Source organism: Uloborus diversus, chromosome 3 (assembly GCF_026930045.1).
Source record: "Uloborus diversus isolate 005 chromosome 3, Udiv.v.3.1, whole genome shotgun sequence".
Classification (NCBI taxonomy): Eukaryota; Metazoa; Arthropoda; class Arachnida; order Araneae; family Uloboridae; genus Uloborus; species Uloborus diversus.
This window is the reverse complement of record NC_072733.1, coordinates 205,138,671-205,158,691: the sequence shown is the minus strand read 5'-3', so window position 1 is coordinate 205,158,691 and position 20,021 is coordinate 205,138,671. Positions and strand designations below refer to the sequence as shown.

General features: G+C 31.0%; 1 protein-coding gene across 1 annotated transcript in view; it reads left to right on the top strand.

Annotated features, from left to right (window-relative positions):
- LOC129219396 (myosin-VIIa-like) overlaps nucleotides 1–15,321 on the top strand; it is a 157,636-nt gene extending 142,315 nt beyond the window's left edge. Inside the window, exons 45-47 of the mRNA XM_054853784.1 lie at nucleotides 1,301–1,384; nucleotides 7,477–7,596; nucleotides 13,614–15,321. Coding sequence (XP_054709759.1) covers nucleotides 1,301–1,384; nucleotides 7,477–7,596; nucleotides 13,614–13,703 — 294 coding nt within the window. The 3' untranslated portion in view covers nucleotides 13,704–15,321. The remainder of the gene's footprint in view (nucleotides 1–1,300; nucleotides 1,385–7,476; nucleotides 7,597–13,613) is intronic.
- Nucleotides 15,322–20,021: the final 4,700 nt, after the last annotated feature.

Sequence of the window (20,021 nt, the reverse complement as noted above, 5' to 3'; positions counted from 1 at the left end):
TCAATGATACTGATAAACAGTGAAAAAAAATCAAAATTTTTTTAAATAAGCCCTTTTGAAAAAAAAATCAAATTGATTTAAAAATTGTTAACTTATAAATAAACAAAAGTAAGATATTGTTAACTTATAATTTTTGTGCTAATATGTTGTCATTAAATCTAGTAAAAGGAATTTGTATTTAATTCTGAATAAGGTTTGTCATTTTGAGGTACATTTTGTATCTACTATTCTTTTGATATCATTTGCTTTTATACTGGTATATTATTTTTATTTTGAATTTTATTGCTACTTTTACTGCCTTGTAGTTGGGCTGTCCCACAGTTGTATATTTGAAGGACTAAATATATGTTCAAGAATCACAAGGTGGTTTAATACTTTTTATATATCTTACTCTTAATGTTAACTGCTTTTAACCTTTTTTTATGGAAGAAAAAAATGTTGAAAATGTAAATCAAGTGACCTAGTTAATAAATAATAACTGAAATATATATATATATATATATATATATATATATATATATATATATATATATATATATATATATATATATATATATATATAAACAACACTTTGCTATAAAAATCACATCTAGTATAATTTTGATAAAAAATAAAATTAAGTGCTGCAGTGTCGTGTCAAATGACAGGTCTCTCACTATCATGGTCACAAATCTCTAAAAGTGTCCACTCTGAATACTATTTTACTCTTGAAATGTGGGATAAGAATTTGAAATAAAGGTTTTATTTATGACTTTGTTATATGGTTGACTTTCCCCTCTGAGATTTGAAGAATTTCGTGAGCTTTTGTTATTGGTGTACTGAATTTTTAAAAAAAATATTCTGTTCATTCATGTATAATTTTAGCAAAAATCTATAACTCTGAAAGCATCATGTGGTTTTTTGTGAATAAAATTGAATGAACACCTTCTTATTGGAAATATTTACTTTACTTACTGAATTTAAAGTTTTGCTTCATTTTGTTACTTCAATATACTTCAGAGTAGTTCCTTGCCTATTTTGTTTTCTCAAGGCAAAAATTTATTTTGACGTATTTTGAAAAACTTTGTGGGAAAACTTTAGAATGAAAAATTTATGAAGTGTTACATTATGCATGCTATTGTCCATTCTTTGTATATTTAACTTACCTTTGGCTCAACTTATAGTATTTAATAAAATTATGCATTCTTAAGTAAATAAATTGTAATAAAATGATCCATTCTTGAGTATTTAGTTACATTAATATCATTTTTATATTATGACACTTTTATGTTTAAATTAAAATCTCTTTCTCTCTTTTTAGCAAACTACCGATCCCAATTTTCCTGAACAATTATTGATTGCAATTAATAAACATGGTGTAAGTCTTATTGACCCATCCTCAAAGGTATGTTTTACCAGTCTGTATGTGTTATTTTCTGTGTTTTGTTTTTTATTAGTTCATATCCATAAACTTTGAGTACTTTTGGCCATGACATCTAATATCACATTTTCCAAGCATTTAGCTCAGTGAAGAGTTTATGTAGTTTAAAGCTTATTTGCACAATGAGCACTGGGTAATTGAATCAGCCACTTAAATGAATCAAATCATGAAAAACAGAACAAAATCTAGTTTCAATGTTGAAAAACTTCCGAACATTTGAATCAAACATGCCGCTTAAATGAATCAAGCATGTGTGACTTGCCATAAATTTCCCATGAACTCTTGGTGCATCAATGCAGTCTTTTTTCTTTGCCTTCTTTTAGTAAAAATAGTTTTTTTTTTTTTTTTTTTTTTTTTGTGAATAGTGAAAAGAGGGGGGAGGCAGGGTGTTGCACAATCAGCGAGACAGAGAGTGATATGTTGTCCTCAATCGGATTGCTATGCTCTAGGCTTTGCAGCATTAACATTAGAGCAAGCAGTTACGTGTTCTGATGACTATGGGTAGTTTTATGACAGCAAAAAAAAAAAAAAAAAAAAATATATATATATATACTATAATAAGTATTTATTAATAAATACTTATTTTTAGCAATCATCAGTAGATACCTAAGATTTTTCCAAGCAGATAAATTAAAATTTGAGCTTTGTGATTGCTTTCTCATATTGTTATAGGATTAAACTCTTTAAATAATCAAAGACAAATATTTTGAGTGAATATTATGCTTTTAATGATACATTATCATTTTGTTTGACTAAAAACTAAATCAGGTTCTCTTAAGTTGTATGTTGATTAAATGCTTAAAACATCTATACACAATTTTGCTTTATTGAATCAAAACTGTTTTAGACAAACTTGATTTAAATAATTGGTGGTTATTGTATTGTATTGTGTGTAGTGTAAAAGCACTTATTTATGTGAGACTTAAATTATCCCGATTTTTGCGAGCCAGGTGTAATCACAAAAATTTAAACATCAATAAATATTTCAACTTTATACATACATCGGAACTTGCTTATAGCGAGTCTTGTTTTAATGAGAACTTGAATTTAACGAGGAAATTAGAAAGATTTTGTTGGTACAATGTTAAGCCTAATGGAACAAAACCTGCTTCTAATGAGCAAACCCCCTTAAAGCGAACAATATTTTTGTAGTTCATGAAATGCTTGTTGATATCCTCCTCAGAAAAGATTACTCTTTTTCGGAAAAATTCAATTTACATTTTGAATTCAACTGAAAATTAGAGATAAGACAAATCATGAGAAAAAGTGATAACACAGTTCTTTTTTTTTTTTTTTTAATGCGTTAAGTAGAGGAGTATTTAAAAATTATATATATGTGAAGAGAATGTTATCATTTTGGAGATATACTTCCTAGCATATTTTAGCAGAAAATCATGAGAGAGAGAGAGAGAAAAAAGAAAGCAACCACCATAACAACAAATGTGAAGAATTTGAAGTTAAATAGTCCTGGACATAATTGGTTTCGAAAGTTCAGAGACACTTCGAACTATTTTGAAGCCATGGATGCAAACGTTTTTCGAACCCCATGTTCCTTGAAAACAATAACAATATTGTGACCATAAGACAGATCAAATCAAATAACTAACTGCTTTGGTGCTGTACAGAAATATAAAAATAACACAGCAAGCATGTATAAATTTTTATGTTTTTTTCATAAACCTGTTTTTTTACAAGCACTCGGTTACAACGAGCAGATTCACGGTTCCTTCATGTTCATTATAAGAAAGTTCGGCTGTATATAATAGTACTTCCTTTAACAAAGCAACTTCCCTCCTTTGAATAGAGGACACCTCTGTTTAAGGGACATATCTTTTGATCCTAGTCCATTTGAACATTGACCTCCATGTGGTTGCCTCTGATTAAGGGGCACTCAGTTTAACGGACAGTCACAGAGAAAACACTGCAAAACATAATGTATGAATGACTGAGAAATAGTGGATTTACTCAAATTCAAGTTTCATTTTTTGTCTAAAAATTAACTGGTAAAAGTTTGCAATGATATAAGTTTTGTAAAATTCTTGCTGAAATTAACATGCATGCTTTTTCCTCTCAACAATTTGTTCAAGTAGGCTCAGCACTGATTGATAGGGCTCAGCCCATGACAAGCTTTGTATAGAGAACCTAAAATGCAAATGCTAATTGTAATTTTCATTGTTTTGATATTAAATTACCTGACATCAGGCAAATCCGTTTAATGAGTTAGTTTAAAATAATTTCTGCATTACAATATTGTGCCATTAGCAAATTTTTGATTGCATTTTAAATATTAAAAGAATAAATTTGATTATCTCAATAACTCTGAATTTTATTTAATATTTATAAAACATTTTTAGTATTTAATCTTAAATCTTAACGGTTTATGATAATTATAAAATTATACTGATTAACTGATTTAATATGCTGCATATATCAACTCAAATTACTTTAAAAAAAGGGACTCCTCTATTTCAGGAACAAAATTTTGAGTCCCCTTTGTGTCCCTCATTGAGGGATTTTACTGTAATTTATTTTCGGTTTTGTTCATATAAAGTTAGCAAAATTTTCAACCTGCAAAAAAGTTAATCACTGTTGACTACACATGTTTCAACAAGTTATAATTTGATGCATGAAAACTGGAGTGTTAATGATTTTAGCAACTTTATAGCTCAGTGTGATCTTTCACAGTTTTATGATTTTAAAAGTTATTTCAGGAAACGTAATGCAACGGCTTGCTTTAATTTCTATATTTTCTATTCATAAAACGGTTTATTGTCATACAATAGGCCACATTTCTTAACCTTTTCATTCTGATAGACCCTTTATGACAATATTCTAGTTCTTTGGAATCTCAGTGACTGTGAAACAATATTTTTTCATGATATTATAATTTATGTATTTAGGAAGTGTTATGTGGTTCTCTCATAATAGGGTATTATGTGAACCATGTGTTTGACTTATTCTGAAATACTATGTGAGGTGATTGTAAACAATGGAGACATTTTCTCTTTCTTCATACTCAAATCCTAGTCAACTATCCATGTGCTTCAACTTTGATCACTGAGTATGGAGATGTTTTGTGTTACATTCAAGAAAGACATAGTTGCCGAGAATTTTTTTTTTTTTTGATCAAACTGAATTGTTGTTAGATTTCTTCAAAGCATTTTCATAGACATAATTTTTCTTAGATATTTTAAGTTAATTATTATTTTGCAAAAAATTCAGATTCACCTGAAGAGGGAGCTTTATTATCTTTTGATGTGAGTTTATCTGGTCTTCCTGTTTTCTTACTAAATTTTTGTAATAAGACATTGTATAATGATATGAATTAATAAATTGATTCATTTGTTATGTGCTTTAAGCAACCTCAAACTCGTCATGTTATGAATAACATATATCCTACAAAAAGAAGGGAAAAAAAGAAAAGTGTGCAAATATGCCATTACCGACAATATCCCTCCATTGTAGCAGATGCATATGAAAACTTTTATACAAGAGTTTTTTTATGCTGAAAATCAGGGCCGATCCTAGCAGGTGTGCAGAGTGTGCACCGCACAAGGGCGGCCAAAGCAAGGGGCGGCCGCAGGCCTTATCATATAGTTCTTTTAATCAATCAAAATTCCTCAAGAATTTCTCAAAAGATAACTCATAATAAGTCAAATAAATGTGCTGAATTTTAAATGTTCAATTATCAAAGTGCCGATTTCCTGACAGCATAGCATAGTTTAAGAAAAATAGATTGTTAGGGAACATTGTGTTGGTTCATTGTCCATTAATATCTACTCCTTACACACATGATTCATTTGGTTGCAAAATTTATGACGGAACCGGTAATCAGGCATGGATACATGGGAGGGGGCCGATGAGGGAAATGGCCTCCTCCTGAAGAAGAAAGGGTGCCTTCTAAAAGGAGCACTCAGGGCCCAGGGCGGCCACTAATGTTTACCCCCCAAGCTTTTATAGACCTAAACAATTAAGACATTTTTTATATATTACATTTTAAAAAAGCTATACTGATTAGATACTCTAGCAAGCATTTCAAATAACAAATTTTGTTTTCAACAATCGCGGCTGCGTGGAGAGACTGGAAAATTGCGACTCCCCTGAGAGTCAAACATTTATTAATGAACTAAAATTTTGTAATTTTCCCCCTTTACAGCATTTTTTTCGAATTAAAATCACGAATGAACTGCCCGGTTTCAGATCAGTGCTCTTGCCCCGGGTAGTAAATTTAAACTTGGCTCCAAAACGAAGATCTAAAAAGATACCATGACATCCTTGATGAGACTAAAGAAGGCTTAAAATGGCGTTTTTAGGACTTTAATTTCGGAAAGTTTTGCTGTTTGAACCACCGATCTTAAGGACCCAATTAACTCTCTGATTCACCCCTTCCAACTTAATTTAATCAAACATAGCCTGAAAATGTTGGCTTTAAAATCCAAAATGTGTTTTCAGAGGGCAGCCCTTCTTAATGTCATCAAAAATAGCTTAATGACATTTTTCGTATTTCTTTTTCGAAATTTTTGCGATTCGAAATCCATTCCCAAACATTACTACCAAAGATAGTCTCCATTAGCGTCTTTAGAGAGGCCCCCTAATCCCATCACCTCAGTTTGAAATTGACTTCAGTTTCAAAAAACAGTTCGTGAGGGCACACTGAACCCCCGCCCGCTCTTTGATCCATCGTTATCAAACAATGCCTAAAATACGATTTTGGGACTTCAATTTCTAAAAAACTTTAGAGGAGAACTGCCTGGTTTGTGTAACTTTTCACGGTAGGGCATATACCCATCAATCGTCGAATTGAGGTGGACAAAAGGTCTATAATTGTGTTTTTCAGATATTAATATCGAAAAATATCCGTAAGATTCGCCGAAGCTTCCCAGTTTTGTTAACGTCACCAAAGATAGCATAAAATTGCACTTTTAGAAATATCCGCTTGAGAGCCCCAAAACCCTCCCTTCCCAAAAATAGCCTAAAATGGATTTTAGTTCCGAAAAATATTTCGGTTCGGAATTTTTTTCACGTTTCCCCTCTCGTTTTCAAATATAGCCAAAAATGGGTTTTTAAAACAATAGTGCCGAGAAATTACAGGAGGAAAGCCACCAAATCCCCTACCGTCACCAAAGACAGCCTAAATTTGCGTTTAAAACTTCAGTTTCGGAAAATTGTCGGGAAGAGCGCTGATCTTTCCTAAGCTACGGTCACAAAAAATAGCTTCAAATTTATTTCAATTTTGAAAGAATTTTAGAAGAGAACCAACATTACTTTTCCCCTGAAGTCCCGAAAAAATTCCTAAAATAGCAATATTTGATGTCAATTTCGAAAATTTCCCCACGCACCTTGAATATACCCGACTCTTTTCTCTTGCAACAAAACACAACCAAAGATTACTAAAACTATTTTTTGTACGCCAATTTCGATAATTTTCTGGGAGCAATCCCCCTCCCCTGATTCCCCCTCCTTTGTCCTTTCTCAGATGTCACCGAAGACAGACCATAAAATGCGTTTTTACGACTAGTAAATTTTGGTATCTATTACTTTCTTCAAAGATATAAATTGTACCTAAGACGTTTCTTACTATGAAACTTTTCTTCCTTTTAAGTTCATCATTCTTGTTTTTTTCTTTTTTCTTTTTTAAATTAGAACTTGATATAGAAATTTGAAGAAATATTTATATGCACGTCAAAGATTAGTCAAAATATGCAAATTACTCTTGAGGGGCGGCACATTAGGTCTTTGCACACGGGCGGCCGACACCCTAGGATCGGCCCTGCTGAAAATATTTGTATATGAAAACTGCAGATGATTGCATCCATTCTTTGGGGTGCTTTGAATTTCTTGGCATTGGCTGTATACGTTATAAGTTGAACTTCTCACGTCTTTATTCAATAAAAGAGGATGTCATATTTTGTCTGGAGTTTAGTTAAGCATTTATTTTTCAGAACCCAAAGTCCATTTTTATGCTTTCATGTATTTTTCCCATTATTACAAATATCTCTTTCCTTATTCTAAACCAAAAGTTTGCTTGCTAATTACATGACATTTTTTTTTCTTAGGACATCCTAGTCACCCATCCATTTACGCGTATTTCGAACTGGAGCAGTGGAAATACATATTTCCATATGACTATTGGAAATTTAGTAAGAGGGAATAAATTGCTGTGTGAAACGCCATTGGTAAGTATATATTTCTGAAGAAAAGTTGACTTTAAATTGTTTTGAAATGATGTCTAAAGACAGATAATGTACATAGGCCATGAAATTTAAGCAATCAAACTTTGACTGAGACTTAAATTAAAAGATAGATTTCAAATTAACAACCAGATATGGAGTATCTCAAATTCTCCAAAATATTCTAAAATCTATTACAGTTGACTCCCGCTACAACGCGATTCGACTTACGCGAAATGGTTCTAACACGAATTTTTCACAAGTAATGAATTCTTGAACTAACGCGAATTTTTCGCCCACAACATGACTTTTTTTTTGAAGGAAGTATTAGCTTTGTTATTGGCTACTAAATATTGATTTGGTGAATGTTATTACATCCCTTAAAGCGTCACTGACAGCCAAAGTTCCCGCAAGTCTAGTTCATCAAATTACCACTCAGCATCTTTCATTTATTTATTTTTTTCATTCTAAATATAAAAATTGATTAAATAAAAAAGTACCTTAGTGACACTTTCATCTAAAGTTTGTGAAGATAGGAAGAAAAAGAAAGTTTCTGATTAAAAAAAAAATGAAAGGCTAAGATTCTCGATATGCTTGAACAACTACAAAAACATTGACGGTAGTGCGACAATAAGAATGGTACATACAATTTCATACGTACAATTAAAAGCCAAAACAAAAAGATATCCGTAAACGTTCAGAACTTAGTTTCATTATTGAAGCTTGCAAAGCAGTATAGAAAAATAAATATTGTGAAAATGGAAGCTGCTCTTGTATTGTGGATTAATAAAGAAATCAGGAAGAGGAGATGTTACCACAAATTGAAACGTTATAAAAGAAAAGAAGCAACCAACCGTATTTTAAAATGCATTAGATAAGAATAACAATCTGATCATGGAGCATAAATCATCAGTCTTCATTTTCTAACTCTTAAATATTGTTACTGTATCTACTGTACAATACTATTATAGTGCATCATTTTAATTTTACTACATGCTGTGCGTACCTTGTTATTTTATGTCTTTCATTCACATTGGTCATACATTTTGTGCATCTTAAAGTATTTCATGTTGAATAACAGTTTTATTTTTCGAATACAGTAAACGTTCAGTTCTTTATGCAAGAAACTGTAGTGTAAGGTTAAAGAATGCTTTAGGGACGTTAGAAAGGTGTTTATAAATGTCTAAAAGTATTTGGTATGCTTTAAAAAATTTGTATCCATATGTTTTTCCACAACGCAAAATTTCAACTTGCGTGAGGAGTCTTGGAACGCATCCCTCACGTAAGTTGGGACTCGATTGTATTTTAAAATTATTTATGATGTTCCTAGCATTTTTTGACCTTGTGTCACATTTAAAATGCTGATACCCCTCTATAGTGATATGCGTTTCATGTTACCCAAAACATGCATGCTTTTTGACATGGCATATCTGTGAAAGACCCTTAACTTGTTTAAAATTTTGAATAAGCTTTTAAACAATATGCAGTTAAAAAGAAGTGTTTGTCTTGCAAAAAAGAAAATCACTGAAAGTCAAAACAATAGCATATTTTTGGTCTACTCTCTGATAAGTTCAAAAATATCCTGGTAAGGAAACATTACTTTAGGCTTAAAGAGTTGTATTTAGAAAGGGCAAGTAGGGTTGATCAAAAAGTGAAGTGATAGTCATAATTTGTTTTAAAAAATGAAGTTTCTTAAGCTTTCTCTGAAAGTTTGTTTTTGTTCCTTGGTTAAACGTGTTCATTTACTGGGTTGCTACACTTTTTTTCTCATTTAAACCATTTTGAAAAAAAAATGCTAAAACAGAATCATAAAAGTTCTCTTAATCTTTTCTTAATAATTCAAAATATCAATGAAAATGTTTTTAACATTGTGTACCAAATGGTATCCATAATGGCGCAGGATACACAAGCAGAGCTGGAAGTTGTCCGGTATGTCCTATATTCTAATAGTTCTTTTTATATATATTTTTAGAAAATGACCTTTAAAAAACTTTAAGGTCACTTGATTCACTTTCTTTCAAGGCTTGACAAAAGATAATTTAAGGCTGCTTAAAAACGAGATACTTGTATATTGAAATTGATTTTGGAATCGCTGCCACCACCTGTCTGTTTAAATTTTGTTATAAGTTTAAAGTATTTTTGATAGTATTTAAAACTTTTTTTAAGGGAAAACTTCAGTGATCCATGTTTTATGACAAGCTCTCCAAACTATTGATGAAGCACTTTGTCGTTGAATCGCAGGGGTGTTTGTTATCCAAACAGGAGCGTGCACAGGGAGGAGAAGAAACACCTGTTGGCCCGAGCCTGAATGGGGTCCAATATTTTAATAACTAGGCATGAAATATAGGGGTAAACAATATGAAGGGGGGCCAAAAAAGCCATTCATGATGGCCCCAAAATTTCTGTGCACACCCCTGGTTCGGGAGTGACCCTTGTGACAAGGATTCAGAAGGACACCAATTGCAATGGAACTCTGATTTTACGTTGTCCATTTCATACATTATCCCACTTCTGACATCATTTTCTGCTGGTCCCTGAAAATTACTATACTAACAATGTTAATTATATTCCGGTATTTACGATATCCTTTTCCAGAAATTCCGATTAATATGTTTTTGTACAACAGATCAAAATTATTTTTCATCTAAAAGACTCACAATTTTTCTCCTTTTTAAAGATTCCCCCCCCCCCCCAAGATAAATTTATTTTATAGCTGTTTGAAGCCACTTTGGTTGTGTTTTTGTTCTGTCTTTTGTCAATGAGAGAGGTCTGACCTTCTGATCATGAGTATCAGTGGTCCGATGTAACTTCATGACAATTGGGAACCAGAGATATTGGCGCTCTTCTTCCACAAATTCCTTCAATATCAAATTTAATATGTGCTTCTGATGATAGTGATGAAAATGAAGAAGAAAAAATGTAAGCTGTTTCCCAGCTGATTGAATGATTCAAGGCATCAAACCTCCAAAATAATTTTTATTGCTAACCAAGAAGCATATTTGCAACCTAACCAAGAAGCAAATTTGCAAAAAAATATCAGTATAGAATGTGCTACTAATGAAACTATATACAAAAACTAAAGATTAGACATTTTTTCCACTTGTACATTGGCTAAGTGTTAATTTTTAAACACTATGCGTAGACATCCACCCCCCCCCCCCCCCCGATTTTACATGTTTCCATCGGGGTTCCATTGTTTCAAGAAATGGCCATCTCAGCAGTCATGATGGGTATAAAGGTAAAAATTGTTAACTATCTCTATCTGGGTCGATTATGCATAAAGTTTGCAATAAGAACCTTTGGAAGAAATTCTTTTTGCTGCAACTTTTTAATTGCACTTGCTTGAATTAATCAGCAGTTAGCTAACAGCTTTTCAAAAGCATTTCTTTTCATCATTATTGTTTGAAATGGTCTCTATCTCTAAGACTGCAGTGGATAAGGATTCTACTGAGTACTGGACCAGATTCAAGAACTTTCAGGAATTTTTGTTGTCTTTCAAAAATCTTCAAGAAATCTAAACTCTGCGGTATAATACAGAGGCTGTTCACACCTTTTTTAGACGATTTTGATTAGCAGTAATAAAAAATTGGTTGCTGCAAAAGAAATAATTGCAATTGTTCTATGTTTTTCAAAAGTCAAAATTATCGTCTGTGGTTTGAGTGGTTTGTTTTTATTCAAAAAAGCGTTTTTAACGAAGCAGTAGTTCGAAGGCTGTATTTATGCTCTTTCCAAAGAGAAATAATCATATTCTGTAATTCAAAAACAATGTGAGAGTCATGGTTTTGTGATATCTAAAGCATTAAAAGGTAATATCATCAACAATAAAGTAAAAAAAAATGTCAAATTGGAGCCTCAAGTGGTCCAAAATTACAAACAAGCGTCCAAAGGAAAAACGGCCACCATTCACAGTTGCAAAGGTACGCTGTTTAATGTTAAAAGAAAATCCCCCTAGTCAAATTACAGTTGCAAAATCATTTAAATGTTTGGTGTCCACTGTAAACAAAATGATAAAAGTTGATTTAAATTTTAAGAAAGCAAAAAAAAGCAATGTGCATAGTCTTTCTCCAAAGCATATCGCTGAACACACGACACACTGCAGAATTCTATATGAGAAACCCTTATCCAAAGAAAAATGAAAAAAAAAATTGTCACAATAGATGATTCATGGGTGTATTTAAATAATTACAGCAAAAAAAGTCATTTATTACGAGAAAAGGGAAGAATATAAAATTAAGTGCATGGTTCAAAGAATCAAAAGAAAGTTTTTCTAAAAGATTCATGTTTGTTGCTGATTTTTTTATAATGGCAAGTTAAAAATAAAGAGAGTGGGGGAAAATGTCAAGATTAACTCCAAATACTATCAGGAACATATTTTATCACCTTATTTAATTATATGATAAATTTATATCATATAATTTTTCTGAATGAGATATCATCGCTTTTTACATAGTGCCATCAGTCTATGGAACTCCATCAAGACAAAGCTAGCAGTCACACTTCAAAATATACTGTAACTTTTCTAAAAGAAATCGGGGGAAAAAATGGTATCAAGGTCATACCCGTCACTGATATCCCTACTAAATCTCCCAATGGATTTTTGCGCTCACAGACTTTTAAATTTCTGCATTGTCCAAACGTCATCTCACTGCCTTACAGGACTCTGGAAAGCTGTTTAGGGGGGGATGGGATAGATTACCTCTTCTGACACTTCAAAATGCATTTTTATCCTTGAAATTACGATGTTGAAAGATAGTTCAGAATAAGGACTATCAAATAGAACATTTATAACTCAAGAATTTTATGTAATCGAGTTTCGTGAATTCAATATACGTCGTTTAAAAAATGTTTGAACAGCCTCTGTATTATAGAATCTTACTCAAAGTTTTTCTCATTCTTTCATTCACTGGTTTAACTGCACAAATAATAGCATTCTACATTCAATTGAGGCTGTATAATGACCTACTCTTGCAATTGTAGGAATGTTTTTGACTCCTATTTATCAAATACCAATGCGAAATCGGTAGTTCTAATTTAATTTTGCAGTACTAGAAGTGTAACCACCAAGTTTGTAACAAGTGTACAGTGCAAAATAGTTTTGGGACATTTTCAGTATTGCACAGAACATCATCATAATTGAACTGGGACAATGCCTTCCTTTAAAGATTTGACTTGCTATTGATCTTCCATCTCCAGTTCTTCTACAGAATCAATGAAAACTCAGATTCCACTGAATTGACCTACTTGAGTTGAGATATTTCATGTGTTCCAGTTTCTGTGGGCTTGAATTGTAGTACTTTTTATGTAAATGACATTGCTATCACATTTTCAGATAAAACAGGTCATCTGTTGCACTTATTTCTATAATTTTTATGATGTCACATTCATGAAAATTTGTTGTCTTTCCTTCTTAAAATATTGTTTTCATTTACACCATCAAGAATACTTCACATAATTTTTCTCTAAAGTTTCAATTTGTTTTTTATCTAGTGTCAAAGTCTCAAAAGCATAAATTCAGACATGCATAATAAAGAGCTTTGTCTTTCTTGATAGAAATTTAGATTTGCTAAACCACCTTAGTCCATAGAATATCAAAAAACCTATTTTATACTTTAAGGAAAGTTCTATTCATAGCAGAATTCTTCTATGAACACTTGTTAAAAGTGGGGAAATTTCAAAGCAATTACTATGTGCTAAATCATTTAGATTTCAAAATCACCTCAAGTTTTAAAATTTCAGGGATCACTCACAGTGTTAACTTTTACTTCTGTTGAGGGAGTTTGTCAAAATTCATTTGTTACAGTTTGTGATTCTTTTTTTTATGTTTGTTTTTTATAGCTTTAAAAGAATAAATACATTTTTACGAAACCATATTAAATTAATTTTTACTCTTTTTAAATGCATTAAAAATATATATCAAAACTGTTATTTAATTTGTTTTTGAAATATCTTATTACTAATGCTTAAGCTATTATCATGTAAGCTAACCCAAAACTCTATTTTGAATGAATTTTATTTATTTTCAGGGTTACAAAATGGATGATTTATTAACTTCTTATATTAGTTTAATGCTCAGTAACATGAATAAGCAAAGAACCATCAGAGTAAAGCAATAAGTTCACAGTTAAGTTTTATCACCAAGTGCTAGCTGCTGGCTCAGCATGATGCACCTATAAACATGATGCAAATGTGCCTATATTCATTTGAACTTTTGTGCCTCTAGTACCTCATGAAAGGATGGAAGACGAACTTTCTGTATAGAAGATATTGCTGACTCAACATATATTTTTAGATGTTCTATACTAACGTATTTTTAAAAAATATATTTTACTTTTCATTCCATGAGTGAAATAATTGTTGAAAATTTCATGATCGCATTTTCTTATTCAATTGTTAATTTTATAGAAATGTTGATGTTTGTAATTGATCATAGTATATACATATTTTACTAAAACTAGCTGTTTAGCAAATTATAGAAGCATAAGTACTTTGTATAATTAAGTGCAGCTAATTTCCAAGAATGATATTTTGGCAGCATTTATTTTACTATTTCTGTAAAATGTTGAGTTTCTCTCTTTCTGTAAAATGTTGAGTTTCTCTGTTTCTGTAAAATGTTGATACATTCCTAAAATTTGTGTTTTAAATATAATGTACAAATTGTTGAGTATTTTACATGACTTTTATATTTTATTTGTAAGATCATTTTAAAAGTGTTGTAATTTAATTGCATGAAATTACTTTTTTTTCTGCATATATTTGTGAATGTGTATACATTGTAGAACATTCCAAAAGATCTACTCTTCAGTTCAATAATAAGTCTGTTTTGAAAAGTATCATTTATATTAAGTATTGCAAGTTGCTGTTGTGAATTGCATGAAAAACCTGTTATATTGATACGAAGTTGTTAGTACATTTTGGTAAATTAATTTTTGTTGATAAATATCAAATTAGTATGTTTAGTGCCATGTCCCTTAATTTGCCCTCTCTTTCTTGGTGTAGAAGCATTGGAAACTCAAATACCGATTACTCTGACTTTTCTTATAACCAGAATAATGTTTCTCACCTTCTTCATCATGTGAAAAATGGGGCAATTAGCTGAAAAGAAATATTAGCTACACAAAAATGAACAAAACTAATTTCCTTTTGTGTGCTATATAATGAATAAATAAATTTATGTACATAAAACATAGCTATTAAAGATATTTCAGAAGTTTTTGCTGTATATATTCTAAAAAGTAAAAATATTTATGTGAATAATTTTATATAGTTGATGTTATACCGCGAATATAAAAAAATACACTTTTACAATTGTTATTGATGCCACTTTTGGTTGAAGGTACTGAAGTTGAAGGAAGTACTAGTTTATATTTTGAAATTAATGCCAATGTGTCATTCCAAAATGTATGACATTATTAAGAAATATATATTCAAAATAATAATGTCTAAATATGTATTTTAAGTGTGATGAATAAGTAGATTCATTTTGCATTTTTTTGTATGAAATCATCTTTCCCCCTTTAACTCTTTTTTCTTCTGCATTTATTCATTCAGCTTTACTTACTTTTCTTCATTAAATTTGTCTAGATTCAGTTTCATTTTATTTTTAAGTTTTTGAAACTTGTGTTGCTACATTGAATTGATATTGATCATCCTTATAGGAGTACAAAATATCTTACGTAAGTTTAACAAAAAAAGTTATGTCAGATACATTTACTACCAACTTTGAACACAAAAATAAAATCGATATTTAAACTTAAGCAACAAGATTTTGAAATTTTCTTTTATAAATTAAAATCAGTATACATAATAATCTTGTTTTTGTAGGACAGACGTTTTGACAGATGTAGAAATGTCTTAATTTTTTTCTATGGATGACAGAATAAGACAAGTAACTGACTGTGGCATTCAGAGGCTCAAAATCAGTGATAAAAATGTCTGACAAGTACTATACAAAATGCGTGATTTTTGAAATAAATATGTCCCATTAAGTAATAAAAATCACAGTATTTTTTTTATGTAGAGTATTTAACGTGTTTCCCTTGATCATTAACTGATCAATATAAATTCAATTTGAAAAAATATATTTCAGTTTTTAGTTATTTTTTCCGTACATTTTTTCTACTTAATACATTCTTAAACTTTCAAGATTTATTTCAATGTTTTCCATTTTAATTTTCTTTATACTAACTGTATGCTTTATAGAAGATTTAAACAGATGCATTTCTTAAATTCAGTTAAATTATTGATATAAAATTAATAATTTGACAGTATTGAATGAAAAAAAGTTATCAGCGTCATTTTTATGAAAAAGATTGAATGTGTCATTTTCATTTCATGGTCGATCATTTTCTAATGGAGGAGTTAAAGAGCATTGTGATATCATTTTGATGAAAATTTATGATTTTTTACCGAGAAATCAATTAATTCTAATATGTTTTTCCTACTTAATGGAAAATTGCAAATCATTTACATTTCGCTTAGATAATAGTTATTTATATGCATATTTATATTGTGATGCCTCAGTTTTGAGAGCTTAAAAACCGTCCATTTTTCATCTGTTTTAAATGAATTGAATTTATGAATGGAATTGTGAAAATTGAAAGAGTAACAATACTAGTTTAAGGGGATGTAAGTTTATGTGTGTGTATATGTGTATGTATGTATACAGTAAAGCACCATTAGTATGTCTTTCAAGGGACTGATGTTAAATAATGCTCAAATGAGAACACATGACCAGTTTTTGTTATTACTAGTGTAACAAATTCATGAATAAGTAACATTTTCATAAAATTTTTAAGGATAGTACTTGCATATTATTCTATTATATTTTCAAAGAATCCATTGGTAAATGAAATAAGTTAAAGGAGAACTTTTGCAAGCTACTAGTTTTTCAATTTTTTTTAAAAAATACTTTCATAGACAACAATTAACCTGAGAATATCCATTTTTAACTATTAATAATCCTATATTTTTGTCCATTTCTTAAATTTTATATTTTATCTTATAGTGATTACTTTATGATTTTGAGACCTTGTAGATTAAGAATCAGATGAAACACAAGCATAGAAAAATGTAAGTGCTCAAAGTCAGAGCTTGGAATAAAATGCTTATTAGACAAAGAGTTCTACTAATTGTCATGAAATGCCGCTAGACAAGTGGTTCCCAACCGGTGGTTTGCGAGCCCCTGGGGGTTCCTGAGAGGTTTTCAAGGGGTTCGAGAAAAAAATATTGTAAAGGCAGAGTTTTAACATGTCTTTTTCTGATGAAGTCTCATGTTCAAGCAGTTTCAAGCAAATTTTGCTCCTGTTTTATTCATTTTGGTCTTACACATTTGATACTCTTAGCATGAAAATATTTGCATACTTGCTGACAGATTTTACATTTAAAAAATTTAGCCTGTCATTTCAAATCGCCAGTTTTTGCGCTTTCGTTGAGAACGTCTGGGGGGAAGCCATGCTGAAAAAAGCTCTACTTTTCCCTGAAGTCATGCTGAAAAAGCTCTACTTGTGAGTACAATATCCTCAGATGAAAGAATTTGAAAGCATTCATTTCCTCAGAAGCTTTTGATCGGAAAAGTTGATTGAACTTGATGAAAACATGACGTGGAGCATATGCGAGCATCCCAAATATTTGGAAGTTTAGTTTCTTTACCATTTGAGTCCGACAAAGAGTTATCGCTCTTCCCGCGTGTTGAGTGAAAAAATGCACAGATGTGAGATCGTGCTGTTTGTTGCCATAATTTTCACACTACATAGACTACAATTATTTTCGAGCTTTATTGTCAAAAAAGAAAAAGAATATCTAGCAACCACAGGAAATATGGAAAATTAATTACGTTAGAAAATTTTCGTGGGTGAAGGTTTGATAGTGTGAGGTTTCACAGTAAAAAAAACGGAATTAAACCATGCAACTTAATTTTCGCTATAATTAAAAAAGGAATTTATGAGATTTGTGTAGAAAATTACACTTGTAGTAAGTGAGCTTAAAATATTTGTTTTGTTAAAAATCATCTTTTGTGTAAAAATTAAGAGTAAATACAAAAATTGAAAAACAGACGCGTTTTACTCCGCACTTATAGCGTAATTATAGGAAAATTCTTCAGCAAGCATTTAATGTAAGCATTATATCCTTAGCTTATGAAGTATGGAGCAGAATCAAACTAAAAAAAAATCTCCCAAATTTTATTGCCTAAGTGTGTGTGTGTGCACAGGTTTTTTTTTGCTTGTTACATATTACCTAGTACCCAAGGGGTTCGCCAACTTCCTTCAGAGTTTGGAACGGGTTCGCAAGGGCGAAACAGTTGGGAACCACTGCCTTAGACTGACCTTTTCGTTGTGTTCTGCACTCTTACACTATGTGTCTATTACTTGCTTCCTGGGAAAAGTTACTCACAGTGGGAAAAGCTTTAACAAGGGAAATAAACTGACTGAGGAAAAAGTTTCAAGAATTTTTGCGTAGGAAAACTATGTATTATCAAAGTTTGCTTCGTATAAATACCAGTTAAAGATTACAAATCAATGGGGGGGGGGGGGGGCTACTGAAAAGACATACTAATGGGAAAATTATATTTCTGAGAGATGTATTAAACAATGCTTTACTATATATATTACTATGAAATCGGTGACAAATTACAAAGACACTTCTTGTATAGTTGTCTAAAATTATGTTTCAGACAACAAAGAGTAAAGAGTATTTAAATTGCATTTAGCTTGGTAGTTAAATTACTACTGCATTTTTTGGGTTTAGTAGTACATTTAGAAATTTAAGTTTATGCGAAAGTTTGTTTTAAAACTGCACCACAGATATAATTTCTTCATATATATATATATATATATATATATATATATATATATATATATATATATATATATAGTATTTTAGAAAATTTAAATATGCATGAATAATAGTACTTACAAAGTAAAATCAAACAAGCAGGGAATGAAAACTTCTGATTTACATTAAAATTTCAATCAGGTTTTCTTATTTTAAAAATGTAAGAGTTTTATAGTAAACTCCCGATTATCTGCAGAATAGGGCAGCACGGTGACCGCGGCTAATCCACAACCTGGGTAAAAACGATGCTGGTGTATGCAATAGCTTAAAAACATTAACACATTCGCATGAATTTAAACTATAGCTTTTTATGAGCATGTATAAAAATGCATGTAAAAGCTAAAAAAGGATCGCTCATTATTGCAAGCTGATTACACACATACGCAAGCAAAGCGTGCAACCAGATTACCTGCAACACATGAAATTAGGTTGCACCAAAAAACCTGTAGGGAAGGGGTGAAGAATTTTTTCAAGACTGCTCAAGTCATTCTTTTACGTAAGAAGTGTAGATCTAAAGCTCAGAAAGTAGTGCAGATCTAAAAATCACTCAGTAGTGTAGATCTAAAGTAGAAAGTAGCGCAGATCTAAAAATCTTTTACTTGTGTGGATCTAAAGTAGAAAGTAGTGCAGATTTAAAAATCAGTTTTCAACTAGTCAGATTTCGGTAACCGTAGAAGGTTTGATGTTATTGGAAGGGAGGAGAAAAAAAGAAATCGGATAGGAATGTCTAAAAATAAATATTTTGCATCTGTTAAATTGAAATGTGTGCATTTATCTACATTTGATAAATCATTGATGAAAAAAAAAATTTTTTTTTAAGTGTGAAAGGCCGTGGATAATCGAGAGTTTACTGTACTTTTTTAATCTTAAAAGTGCATGATTGTGGGTTTTTTAATGAGTTTGACATTTCGCTTTAATATTTTTCATGGAAAAATATTTTTACATTGTGTATTTTTATCTATATATATTTTTACCTACCCCTCCAACTCATTATTGCAAACATCGCCGATTGTAAAATTATTGTTAAGTTAATTGCTATTGTTTGATATTCTTTTCATAAATCAATATTTCCAAATGTTTTGTTTCTTCATAATTCTATTCCACTTTAGTGATTCCATTTCGGTACATAAGACTTGCTTAATGCACTTATTTCTTCTGATTGAACATATTTATTTATTGCAATAAACATTAATTACAAAAAAATTTTGTTCATTTTATTTCCTTTTTCAAAGATTCAGAAATATCCCAAATTGTCTTTTACTTCCATGATAACTGCTTCACAAGTAACCTAAAACATCAATGGTTGGGTGATAGTTTTAGCTGTTTTTAAACATTAACGCTTTCAAAAGATACAAGGGGTGATCAAATGAAAAGATACGAAACGACACGGTGGGTACAAATGTCGACTTTATTCAAAATATACACCATAGGCCCGAGCATAACGATCCCACTGATGAACAAGCCGTAGGATTCCTTGTTCCCAGAATTCCTCTGGCTGTGACGAGACCCAGTCCTACACAGTGTCCTTAAGCACGTCGTCCGAGTTGAAGTTCCCTTTCAGTTCTTTCTTCAGTGGACCAAGCACATGGAAATCGCAGGGA